The sequence below is a fragment of the Perca fluviatilis genome, chromosome 13, assembly GCF_010015445.1.
Source record: "Perca fluviatilis chromosome 13, GENO_Pfluv_1.0, whole genome shotgun sequence".
Taxonomy (NCBI): Eukaryota; Metazoa; Chordata; class Actinopteri; order Perciformes; family Percidae; genus Perca; species Perca fluviatilis.
In genome coordinates, this window is record NC_053124.1 from 37,164,733 (window position 1) to 37,177,549 (window position 12,817).

The 12,817-nt window shown below is 40.4% G+C and overlaps 2 protein-coding genes across 2 annotated transcripts in view; one reads left to right on the top strand and one right to left on the bottom strand.

The window, feature by feature from the left end:
• The window catches only part of LOC120570980 (zinc finger protein 260-like), a 35,147-nt gene that overhangs the window by 12,701 nt on the left and 9,629 nt on the right, over positions 1-12,817 (top strand). The window lies entirely within an intron of this gene.
• On the bottom strand, positions 9,517-11,160 carry LOC120571241 (G2/M phase-specific E3 ubiquitin-protein ligase-like). Its single transcript, XM_039820078.1, has 7 exons — positions 10,993-11,160; positions 10,770-10,833; positions 10,535-10,583; positions 10,385-10,437; positions 10,122-10,208; positions 9,591-9,789; positions 9,517-9,528 (listed from the first exon to the last, which is right to left on the bottom strand). The coding sequence occupies exons 1-7, from the start codon at positions 11,147-11,149 to the stop codon at positions 9,517-9,519; spliced, it is 621 nt and encodes a 206-aa protein (XP_039676012.1). The 5' UTR covers positions 11,150-11,160.

The following is a 12,817-nucleotide window of genomic DNA, read 5'->3' on the forward strand; positions in this document are numbered from 1 at the left end:
CATATCCTGAGCAATGAAGTCGACAATTCCTTCCATGATATTATTTTTGCGTTTGGATGATAGAATAGAATAGAATACACTTTATTGTCCCCGAGGGGAAATTTGTCTTGGACACAGTGCCACATCCGTTGCTTCACAACACAGACAATATGCAACATAAAAACATTTTCAAGTTAAATACAGTAAAATAAAACATAACATAAAAGTGAGATCAGCACAGCGTCCTGAGACACAAGGACACAAAAGCACAAAAGACAAAAGGACACACATGACAACACAGAAAACACAACATCCTGACAATGAACTGTAATAATTAAAGTGCAAAGTGCAAAAATGGCTGGGGTATTTACTGCACCCCTGCTCTGCTGGACTAAGATTTACTATTGGAGTTCAGCAGCTTGACAGAAGTTGGAATAAATGATAACTTTAGTCTGTTTGTTTAGAGGAGAGGAGGCTAGAGGAGGCTTAACATCCAGCGTGGTCTGGGTGTGTCTGGGGGATGCTACCGTCGTTGCGGGCGGGTGCGCCTGCAGTTATAAAACGATTATTAGACTAAAACATTGAAATATGCCAATTCTGATATGTTCATATAGCCTACTCAAAACAGACAGGGCAACCTAACGCAGACAAGTTAGCTTACCGTTTTTGGTGATATGCCATGTTTGTAGTCGAGCTGTGATATGCAAACTGTTGCTTGCAAACTTTGCATTCAACTTTTTTTCCATTATCTATTTTTGTAAAATGCTGCCACACTGCCGATGTCTTTGACATGGTAGAGGACGACTGACTGTAAATTAAACAAATTAAATTAAATAAATATTCAGCAAACCACCAGACCAATGCCTTCTAGTACTTTCTTCTGTTTCCAGTGGGTTGGGCTAATCCAAAAAAGTGAAAACAAGGGGGGTGTTTCTGAAGACAGACTTACCTGTGAAACAGGGGTGCTCTGAAAACACCCCCATTAGCAATTAGTGCTTTCCGCCTGATGAAATTAACACAGCAAAAAAATCGACCAATCAGAATTTTGGTCGAGCCAGAACGTATCGACCAATAAGTCGACAGGGAGATTACAGCCCTGGTATTTAGCAGTTAATTCAGAGTTTCTTAATTTTTTTGCCACCGTTGTCTTACCGGGAGGCGCCACTCGCTTCGACATTTTTTCCCTCGCAACAAACTCAACGTGACCGTGATGCCGTATGATTACTAGGCAACAGGCTGTGCCATTTGGCCACGGTTTAGGTAGAGACCTGTCTGCTTGTTGTTGAGACCTTTCTCCGCTTGTTTTAAACTGAAAAATACATTATTTAATATGTCAACAAAATATATGCAAATTCCGTGAGATTCCGCGTGTATAACAGAATTCCATTTTCATGTGTGGATCTCGCGATTCTGTCCGTGTTTTCCGCATCGCGGTAATCATAGGGCCCTACCAGTTTTGATACGGAATGGAAAAAGGTTAATGGATACCTATTGTATGTGTGTCTCTCTTTCTACACAGAGCAGCGAGGTGGGGGGGAACTCATACATGGAGAAGGAGGGTCTAATAAGAACCTTGGACCTCCTACATAGAAGTGGTGTGAAGTTGGACTGTATTCTCACCGATCTTCCCCCTCAGATCCAAGAGTCCCTGAGAGAACCTAAAATCACCCACCCCTACGACGTATGGCATGTAGCAAAAGGTAATGTGACCTTTTATTTATATATTGTTAAATCCATTATAAAGACGTTGATTACTGAACACACTGGTTGCTCCTCTACATCAGATTCTTCCTCTGATTCAGGCTCAAACATATACGGTTCAACACCTAATGTCTCCATGGTATCTCCACCTTGGATGTTTCAGTGACTGCTGTTGGTCATGTTGCGTCTTTGCTCCATAGCTTCGCTCGTTGTAAACCAACCAATCAGCGGGCAGCTCATCTAAATATTCATGAGCATACCATATAACCATAAAACCTCTCGTTTCATTCTAGGGCTATTTCACAGGGTTGCATTAAGGCGCATAGAACAGCACCCAGGCCATTTTCAGCCCAACCAGTGTTACATATGCTGTTCGGAGAGTGTGAAATACCCTATATAATCGTTATACTCTCATTACACCCCTTTAACATAACGTCAGAGAGGAAGCTGTCAGCGGACCAGGGGACAGGTGGGACAAGTTTAAATCTTAAATATATAGAAGCTATGTGTGTGTACGTGTATATAGACACGTGACGCGTTAGTCCAATCACCTGCCGCGTTCGTCACGCTCATCCCGCTCGTCATTTCTGGTAAGTGTTTTAACAAAAGTGTTCCTTTTGGGTAGGGCTGGGCATCATTCAAAATCTTTCGATCCGGCGCCTGCAAAATATTTATTAATTTAACTTTTTTTTTTTAAGTAAGTGCTGTAGTATAACTAGCAGGAGACAAGTTATAATTGAGGTAAGTTTGGAGACACTACCTTATTTAATCATTAAATTAATAAATATTTTTGTTGCATCTCTTTTCGGTGTTGTAATTTGTAGACGGCCCTAAGCACTCGTCTTACAACAGCAACAACAACAGCAGAGAGCAGAAGCCAGCGGGCAAGTGTTATTTACATAAACTTCTGGTGTACTTACAAACTTTACAATCCATCGTTTTATGAGTACATAACCTATTTGTACTACTGTAGAAGTTTGGTATCATTTCGGGCATTATTAGTGGGGTCATTTTACGAGATACATCACTCGATCCATTTGCCCCGCGGCTACGCTATTCAGCTGATAACGCTACTCTACGCTAACTCTCCCAATGTTCGACCCAGGTGAAAAAAGCTTCTGGGGGGGTGTTTGGCTCGAGGTCATGGTGCAAAGGACCCTAGGGTGAAATTACTCCGAACCATCACTTTCAGTGCAAAGGAATGGAATATAATTGCCTTGTTGCTGAAAGCTGCTGTAGAAGTAAAGTTGCCTTGCCTTACAACCTCAGCCTGTCAGTCATCAGGGCACATAAACCACCGTTGTGCCTGCTTGTCTCACAGGAAGTGTGACGTCAACAGCACCGCGACCTGGCTTGTCGGCTCGCCATTAATATCATATCACTACGCAAACGCTGTCTACGTGAAGTTTTGAAAAACTGTAACCACACTTGAAATCACCTTAGTCGGGATCGCCGTGACTCTGTGACTTCAACAAAACTGCAGAGCCAACATAGTTTACTGTGTTTGTGTGTGGGAGCTCAGCTCTGTGTCAATATGCAGAGAGGACAGATAAAGTTGCGCTTACACGCTCAGACACTTTTGGAACCAAAATTTGGCACCGAAAGAAATAATTTTTCGATACTCATAGGATCCGGGTATTTTTTCCTGTGCAATAAAAGTGTCAACGTTCGGTGCCCAGCCCTACTTTTGGGACAGTATTAACCATCGAAAGTGGGCACTATGGCAGTAAGTGGTCAGTGCACATTAGCAGTGTACTGACGGAAGTATGCTGAATGAGACACAGCCAATGTATGTCTTTTGCAACAAAACTGAACGGAAGGAAAAAAAGATTTAAAAAAAACAACAATAATGTGTCAAAAAACTTCAAAATAACTGCCACAAAAAAATTGACAAGTTGAAAACAAGAACAAATGTTGAAAAAGAGACAAAAACGGCAAAATAAGCAACAAAAACTTAGGTGACAATTGTGTGTGTGTGTGTCCAAAAAAAAGGTGACAATTGCTAAAAAGGACAAAATGTTGGGGGGAAAAAAGCCCAAAACGTTGGAAAAATCTAAAAATATCCATGTGGAAAAACAAGAGAAACAGCTGAAATCTTCCCTAGGGCAATATTAATCCTGCACACAAAGCTCATTAACTGACACAACAAACATCAAATCACAACACAGTCTGTACATGGGCATCAGTTGTGTATTTTGCAGCTCAGGTTTAGAAGTTGTTTGTAGTAACCTAGAATGTATCCGCTGATGTTCCCGTTTACATGCAGCCGTGTAAAACAGGATGTTTTTTTAAAGTTTCCCAGCGGCGGAGGACATGATGGAGCGTGTGAACACAGCGTCCCTCTTTCATTCTGCAGTAAAAACTACGGTGGCCGAGAAGGGTCACAACACATACAAACGCCACAACAACTACATATTCAGAAAACACCTCCAAATTCAGAAAACACATACAAACGCCACAACAACTACATATTCAGAAAACAACTCCAAATTCAGAAAACACATACAAACGCCACAACAACTACATATTCAGAAAACAACTCCAAATTCAGAAAACACATACAAACGCCACAACAACTACATATTCAGAAAACACCTCCAAATTCAGAAAACACATACAAACGCCACAACAACTACATATTCAGAAAACAACTCCAAATTCAGAAAACGCATACAAACGCCACAACAACTACATATTCAGAAAACAACTCCAAATTCAGAAAACACATACAAACGCCACAACAACTACATATTCAGAAAACAACTCCAAATTCAGAAAACACATACAAACGCCACAACAACTACATATTCAGAAAACGACTCAAATTCAGAAAACAACTCCAAATTGCAAAGACGACAACGGAAATGTTTCCAGGGGACCAATAATCAGTGACGGACCCGCAATCCATCCGGTTGTTTTCGCTAGCTATCTGAATCCGATCTGAATGCGAATGTGCGTTTTTGTTGTCTATGGCTACAAGAGGACGAGGTAAGTGTTTCTCTTTTATTATGACAGACTTGTCGATGTGCTCTGATACCGAAGTGGTTTTGTGTGTTTTCAACGTATTAAGTTAGTGTCCCCATAACGTATTAGTCCACACAGATAATTGTTAAACGTTCTGCCAACGTTGTTAGCTGGAAACTAGCTGGCTTCCTCGCTTCTGGTCACTAAATAGATGCATTACCGGCGTTTGTATATTGTTGTCCTGATATCTGAACTATTTATTTATTTTTCAGATTGAAATGTTCTGTCCGTTTTGTGGTGTGCAACTGGGGGACGCTCCCAAGTTTTGCCCGTCGTGTGGTCAGAACGTGGGGTTCCTTACGGAGCGTCAGCCTACAGGTAACATCCCCTTACGATGCTCCTATTTATCAATTTATCAACCCCCATTAAAGCATATTAGTTATTATAATTAATCTTTGTGTGTGTGTGTCCATAACTTTAGATGAACCCTCAGAGGATGACCTAATACGTGCCTACTTCAGAAAGGACCACTCCAACGAGGTTATTAGAGATTTTTTGGAGACAAAGCATGGGATTGTAATGAGCCTGAAAACTCTAAAAAGAAGGCTGAAACGGCTAAACCTAAGTCGGAGAGCAAATTACACTCCACTGGAGACTGTGAATGCTGCCATCACTACTGAATTGAATGGCTCAGGACAGCTGTTGGGCTACAGGGCTATGTGGCAGACCCTGCGACAGAAGCATTCACTGACAGTAAGACGAGACAATGTCATGCAAGCCCTCAGATTATTAAATCCAACAGGAGTATCTCTCCGTCATAGGCGCAGATTTGTTAGGCGATCCTATTGCGCCGCAGGACCCAATCAGGTGTGGCACGTGGATGGCTATGACAAGCTCAAGCCCTTTGGGATTGCCATCAGTGGCTGCATCGACGGGTATTCAAGGCGGATTATGTGGCTCAGTAGTGGCAGCACCAACAATGACCCTGCAGTAATAGCTCACCATTACCTGCAGTGTGTTTCGAGCTGTGGCCTTCCGGCTCGTCTTCGGACAGACTGTGGGACAGAAAACGGAGACATGGCTGCCATCCACTGTTCTTTAAGAGAGGACCACACCGATGAATTTGCGGGTTCTCTCAGCCACATGTATGGCACTTCAACTGCCAATCAAAGGATTGAAAGCTGGTGGTCCTTTTTCAGGAAACAGAGGTACGTTTTTAGATGTTATAGAGGGTGTGAAATAGAAGACTTGCACACATATTTTTCAATACTGTTTATTTCTGTAATCTTGGCACCATACAATGCTGACTTTGAAAATGTAGGCTTACATACATGAATTAGGCTGTGTACTGTCGATTGTGCAATAGTTATTACAAGTAAAAGGATTAGTGTGCGTGGTTGTTTCAAATTGTAATAACGAGAAACCAAGTGTTGACAGTCCAACATTCTGCTGGTGAATGCAGTGCAGAATGTTGTTTTCCAAGACTGTCACATAATTTATAAAGTATTTGTGTTAAACATTTGTACAAAACTGAAATCACTGTGTATACTTTAACTCCATTATTAGGACACAGTTCTGGATGGATTTATTCAGTGACCTGAGAGAGAGACACTACTTCAACGGCACCCATGAACACAAGTGCCTTGTACGGTATGTGTTCCTGGGCATCTTTCAGAAAGAGCTTGATGAGCACCGAGAGCTTTGGAATAACCATACCATCAGGCCTGTCCGTCAGTCTCTCTGTCCATCTGGGAAACCGGAGACCATGTACCACCTGCCTCACAGGTTTGTATGTAGCACCTGTATTGTCATTTTCAATAAATGTTTGGTTGTTTTCACTTGTGTAGGTCTAATATTGATTACCAAAGCCAACATGATTGATGACGTGACTATACCCTAGCCTTTGAGATTTAAATACTATTCATAATGAGTTCACTGTTTTCTGTGCGGCCTTAGGTTTGGTGGAAGGGATTGTGGATTCCCAGTGGATCCCCAAGTGTTACAGGAGTTCAAAGACCTTCTGCCACCCACGAACAGTTTGTGTGGAGATGCTAACCTCCAAGCATATTTTACCAACTTGGAGAGACAGAGCCAGCTCGCTCCACCCATAAACTGGCCAGCTGCTGTTGACAACTACATTAGACTTAAGGAAATGGCTGGTCTTTAGAGAGAGAGAGAGAGAGAGAGAGACACACACACAGACAGACACACACAGACAGACAGACACAGACACAGAAAGACAGCCAGACAGACAGAGACACACAGACAGACAGAGACGGACAGACAGACAGACACACAGACAGACACACACAGACAGACAGACAGAGACACACACAGACAGACAGACAGACAGACAGACACAGACAGACAGACAGAGACGTCCTCCTCGGAGAAGGGACAGCAGCTAAATATGTATCTGCCTGCCACAACCTGAGGGACTCACTACTATAAGATTGTACAAAATTGTTAAGTATTACATTGTGTTTTGTAATGTTGTATGTTTATGACACTGTATAGATTATATGTGACACCTACTGTATGTATTTGTGATATGTACTACATGTATTTTCTGTAAACTGCTTTGGCAACATGTTTTCTTTGTTCATGCCAATAAAGCAAATTGAATTGATTGACAGCATGGTGTACTGATATGGACACCTTTAATGTTTGACACATGGTTAAATTAAAAGCAAAGATATGAATAGATTGCAATGACTTTCCCTTACTTTTTCCACCATCACAATGTATGTTTTGGGGTTAACCTAGTATTGATAAATACGGTATGCTGAAGCTAATGGTGACTTTCCTGCTAGATTGGTAACATTTCATGACCAATTTATGCGACAACAAAAAACTTCATTCTGACAGCCCTTGCAAAATATTTCAGAATAGACAAACTTTTTCTTATAAAAAATGTATTTCTTTTAAACTGTAACAGTACAAACGGTAAAGTGCAAACAGTAACAGCAATGCAAATCTGCCACAAAGTTTCCAAATAGAAACTTGCACCTTCTTCCTATAAAAAAATCATTGGATTTCTGTAAACAATGTAACAGTACAAACAGTAAAGTGCAAACAGTAACAGCAATGCAAATCTGCCACAAAGTTTCCAAATAGAGAAACTTGCACTTTTTCCTATAAAAAAATCATTGGATTTCAGTAACAGCAATGCAAATCTGTCACAAAAAGTTTCCAAATAGAGAAACTTTCACCTCTTCCTATAAAAAAATCATTGAATTTCTGTAAACAATGTAACAGTACAAACAGTAAAGTGCAAACAGTAACCGCAATGTAAATCTGCCACAAAAAGTTTCCAAATAGAGAAACTAGCACTTTTTCCTATAAAAAAATGATTGGATTTCTGTTAACAATGTAACAGTAGAAACAGTAAAGTGCAATGCATACAGTAACAACAGCAATGCAAATTTGCCACCAAATGTTAATTTCTGATTGACACCTCAAAGGAGCCCAAATCCAGGGGCGTTCTTGATTCCATAATTCATGGCTTCCTCAAAGATTTCATTTGAGGGTAAGATCGGGAGTTTTATTGTGTTAGCGAGACATTAGCCTCAGGAAACCTTGAGTAATTGATTGAGGCTGTGTATAATTTTGCTGCTGGGATTCTTAGGCCTGTTGCAAACATCAGAATGTCCTGAGGGACATCCCTGACCCTGTGGGGGTTGGGAGTAATGAAACACATTAAGATTTATCATCCATTCTGGACTCACTTTAAACAACATACAGAAAATTATACCTTTTACAGCGATAAGTAGTCCGCCAGTAGCCAAGCACTCTCTCCTCCTCATGGCGATTTGAGCTACCAGTTGGGCTCATTTGTGGACGGAACAGTGACTCTACACTCTCGGCTGTCAGGTCTTCCGCACTGTAACACATGTAGGGCAGGAAAAGGGAGGGATGCTGTTCCAGAGCATTGAAAAAGATGAGGGTAGCCAGGCCATCCTTGAACCTATAACCGGGTTGGGTTGAGGGTGAGGGGAAGAGGCAGATCATGGTAAGTCCTTAATGCTATTGGCAGTAGGACTCTACTTTTGACATAACCATTTGTTAGACACTCATTTGAGTTTCGTTTGGAATTCTTACAAAGTAGTCAGAGTGACCTACCTCTGGAAGGAAACATGGTTACGGTAGGTGAAGTACCACTGGATGTAACCATCCACAACTTTTCCTTATCCTCCAGTGTCCTCAGGCATCGATAGCATCCTGCTGTTTGAAGCATGCTGGAGTGCTTATCTGCGAGTTCCATGAGTTCTTCCAATGTTCTGGCATTCTTAATCTAGAGTAAAATAAAAGCAATGAACAGACAAAATCCCATTATACATGTCACAAAGGATGAGACTATAGAATATTTTAAATTTCTCTTTGACAGGAGTTTGTATTGGTTGGAATTTAGTACAATCTGTACATATTAGTGACAAAGCATGGAAGTCACTGGCTTTATTCCAGTATCACACTGTTTTTTCAATATAATGGGGTGTCCATATGGTTGATTGTTCATCAAAATATTAATAAAATATTTTTTCTTGAATATGCTTAGAAAAAATAATTACAATTACCTCAAGGAGAACATTCCTGACTTCAGTATCAGGTATGTCCTCAATTGGGGCCTCAATGGTCTTCACTTTACCAACCAGGTACTGGTAGAAGCTCGGGGAAAAGCATCGAGGCCCTGGACCACCATGTACAATAGAGACCGCAACCATTCTTCCAACATGGAAATACTCATCACCCTCTGCAGCTAACAATGGCAATGTTCCACGGTTAGTTCAAATAGATTTATAATATTGTCAAAATGTGACAAAAAGCAAATTACCTTTGCTATTAAATGACAGGTATTTGCCATCATCTTTGCCTTCAAAAAATCGACTGGTTTTAATGGCGTCCATCAAGAGTGTCAGAAATTCCGCCGTAGGCCCTCCTGTGTCCACAGCCTCTGTTTGCCCGATGTCATCAGTGAATTTGACCAAAAGGCTACAGGTGGGGTCAAATGAGGAACGTTTGAATCCCCTCAGAGCACCATCCCAGACATTAGCACGGTTTATATTTAACCTGCTACAGCTTTTTGTGTTTATGTTGTGTGACAGATTTGACAGAATGTCTGCAGCCGTCAGTCCAATATCTGCGTCTCTGCAACACAAGAAAGAGAAACATTAACACTGCCTTTTATGCGGATAATTAATATATTAATCTTTTATGGGCCAATTACAGTGAGTACACCATATGAGTGTGATCAAATGTGATGGGCATAAGCATGAAACACACATTGCAAGCTTTCAATCATTTCTGCCAGATTTATTTTCTGTAAAAAAATATATACAATTTCAATATTTACTTTAATAATTGTATGGCCAAGAAACCAGGTAAAATGCCCAATGTAGCTTGAACTATTTAATATTTCATCTGAGGAAAAAAAAAAACAGAAAAAACAAAGGTCGACAGCATTATTTCTATCAAAGTACCTGTCTTCCTCCTGAAAATTCTCTACTTCCTCAACATCAGAGCAACTGCTGTCAATGACAACTGGTGCATAGATCTTGGTATATGTGCTGTGGATTAAAGGAACAATGAAATACTAAAACAAGATGGTTGTGAAATTACAGTAAAAAAGGTGTTATACTTGGTACTGTAATCCATTACATTCAGCAGTCAATATTTCATGCTAAACCCAGAGCCAAAAGTATTACTGCAATGAAGAGAACAATTTTAATCCATTGTGACTTACTTGTAGAAGTCACATGATGTGGTGTTTTTGGGTCCTGCTCCTGCTCCGTTGGCCTGTTGATGAAAGTAGAGATAACACCAAAAAAATTAACAATAATTACATCACCACATCATTAACATAAACTTAATAACATTACAGAATAATACATACTTGCCCATCAGATGCCCTGGACATTGTTGGTGGACATTGTTTTGGTGACCTAAAACAAACAAATAATTTGAATCATTTAATTTAAATCATAATATAAGTAATTGTTAATATGATTTAAAGAACACAACATGCTTGATCTATTCCTTATAGCAATTTAAAAAAAAATTAATGCTGTGAAATACGTGGGTATTTAAAAATCGCTAGCACAGGTCTCAAAATGGCGGGATAAACTTACATTTTCATTGGAAGCCTAGCAAATGCTTCATCATCGGATTCTGAAGATGAGTCATCTCCATGACCTTGGAAAAGAGAAAATGATGCATCATTATTAGGCTAGGTATATGCAAAATATATGGCAATTTTACAACCAGCTCGAATCAAATTAAGGACTCGCACCACTTACAACCATTAGCAATTATTATTATTATTATTTTACATACATGTACTTCAATACTTACTCAAATCCTGAAGGGGGCAGATGTACAGTACGATCCTCTGGTAAGCTTTTCCAATGGCCTCTTTATAATGTTCAAGGACAAAAGGTCTGTCTGTGCCTGGTATATTTTGAACCTGAGAGCCATCAGGATAGACCAGGACATATTCTCCATTGTACATCGTGTCTTGATTAAAATTTTGCTGTTTTTTTATAGCAGCTGGCAAAATTTGTTTTGATGACCACAGGGGTTCAACATTTAATGGCAATGTTTTCCCTCTTATAGGTTTTAACCCATTTTTTGTTCTGGTCATTATGCCAATCGAAATCTACAGAAATAAGAAAAGAAGAGAAAAAAGAAAAACAAACATGTTAAAGACTGTGTGTAATAGTCACATTGCGACCTTAAACCTCCATATTAGCTTACCTTGACCGTAATGTTTGGTTTCTTTTTAGCCTTTGAAAAGGTCCTCCTCTCAGCCTCTTTAACTTCCCTGAACCTCATGAATTGAGCTGCTCTTCCTTGGATACTTGTCTCATTCACTAACACTAACACACACACACACACACACACACTCTGATTCATTATAGCTATGATTTTTGATTGGTTGATAAATTGTCGCCTTTCTGACAGCTAAAACCACGGGACAATTCAATGCAGCACAGTGGAATGGGAGCACAGTAAGGGGATGTTACCTGTAGGCCCACGGCCTTCGCATGATGACGTGGATGGACGCTCCGTAAGGAACCCCACGTTCTGACCACACGACGGGCAAAACTTGGGAGCGTCCCCCAGTTGCACACCACAAAACGGACAGAACATTTCAATCTGAAAATAAATAAATAGTTCAGATATCAGGACAACAATATACAAACGCCGGTAATGCATCTATTTAGTGACCAGAAGCGAGGAAGCCAGCTAGTTTCCAGCTAACAACGTTGGCAGAACGTTTAACAATTATCTGTGTGGACTAATACGTTATGGGGACACTAACTTAATACGTTGAAAACACACAAAACCACTTCAGTATCAGAGCACATCGACAAGTCTGTCATAATAAAAGAGAAACACTTACCTCGTCCTCTTGTAGCCATAGACAACAAAAACGCACATTCAGATCGGATTCAGATAGCTAGCGCGAAAACAACCGGATGGATGCGGGTCCGTCACTGATTATTGGTCCCCTGGAAACATTTCCGTTGTCGTCTTTGCAATTTGGAGTTGTTTTCTAATAGAGTGTGGTTGTATGTTTTCTGAATTTGGAGGTGTTTTCTGAATATGTAGTTGTTGTGGCGTTTGTATGTGTTTTCTGAATTTGGAGTTGTTTTCTGAATATGTAGTTGTTGTGGCGTTTGTATGTGTTTGAATTTGGAGTTGTTTATATGAGGTTTAGTTTTCTAATTTGATGTTTCTAATATGAGTTGCGTTTGCATGTGTTTTCTGAATTTGGAGGTGTTTTCTGAATATGTAGTTGTTGTGGCGTTTGCATGTGTTGTGACCCTTCTCGGCCACCGTAAAAAACCCTGATGGAGACGCACGTTCTGAATGTGCCGTATACATCTCCAAAGAATGCTTCTAAATCCTGAATATTACCGACGTATCACACACATCTTAACCCTTGTGTTTAGGGTTGGGTACCGAAATCCAGTTCCACTATGGAAACGGTAGTATTCAGACCGGATTAGAACGCAAATTTCGGTTCCTCATTTTGGTTCCGACAGAAATATTTTCCCTCTGTCGCTCTGGACAGCGGCAGACTATTTTTATTTTTTTCCTTTCTCCCTTTTCTGCCGAGTGGCGCATGTGCCCGCTCGCGGTGTGAAGCACGTGTCCGTGCTATTCTCCGACA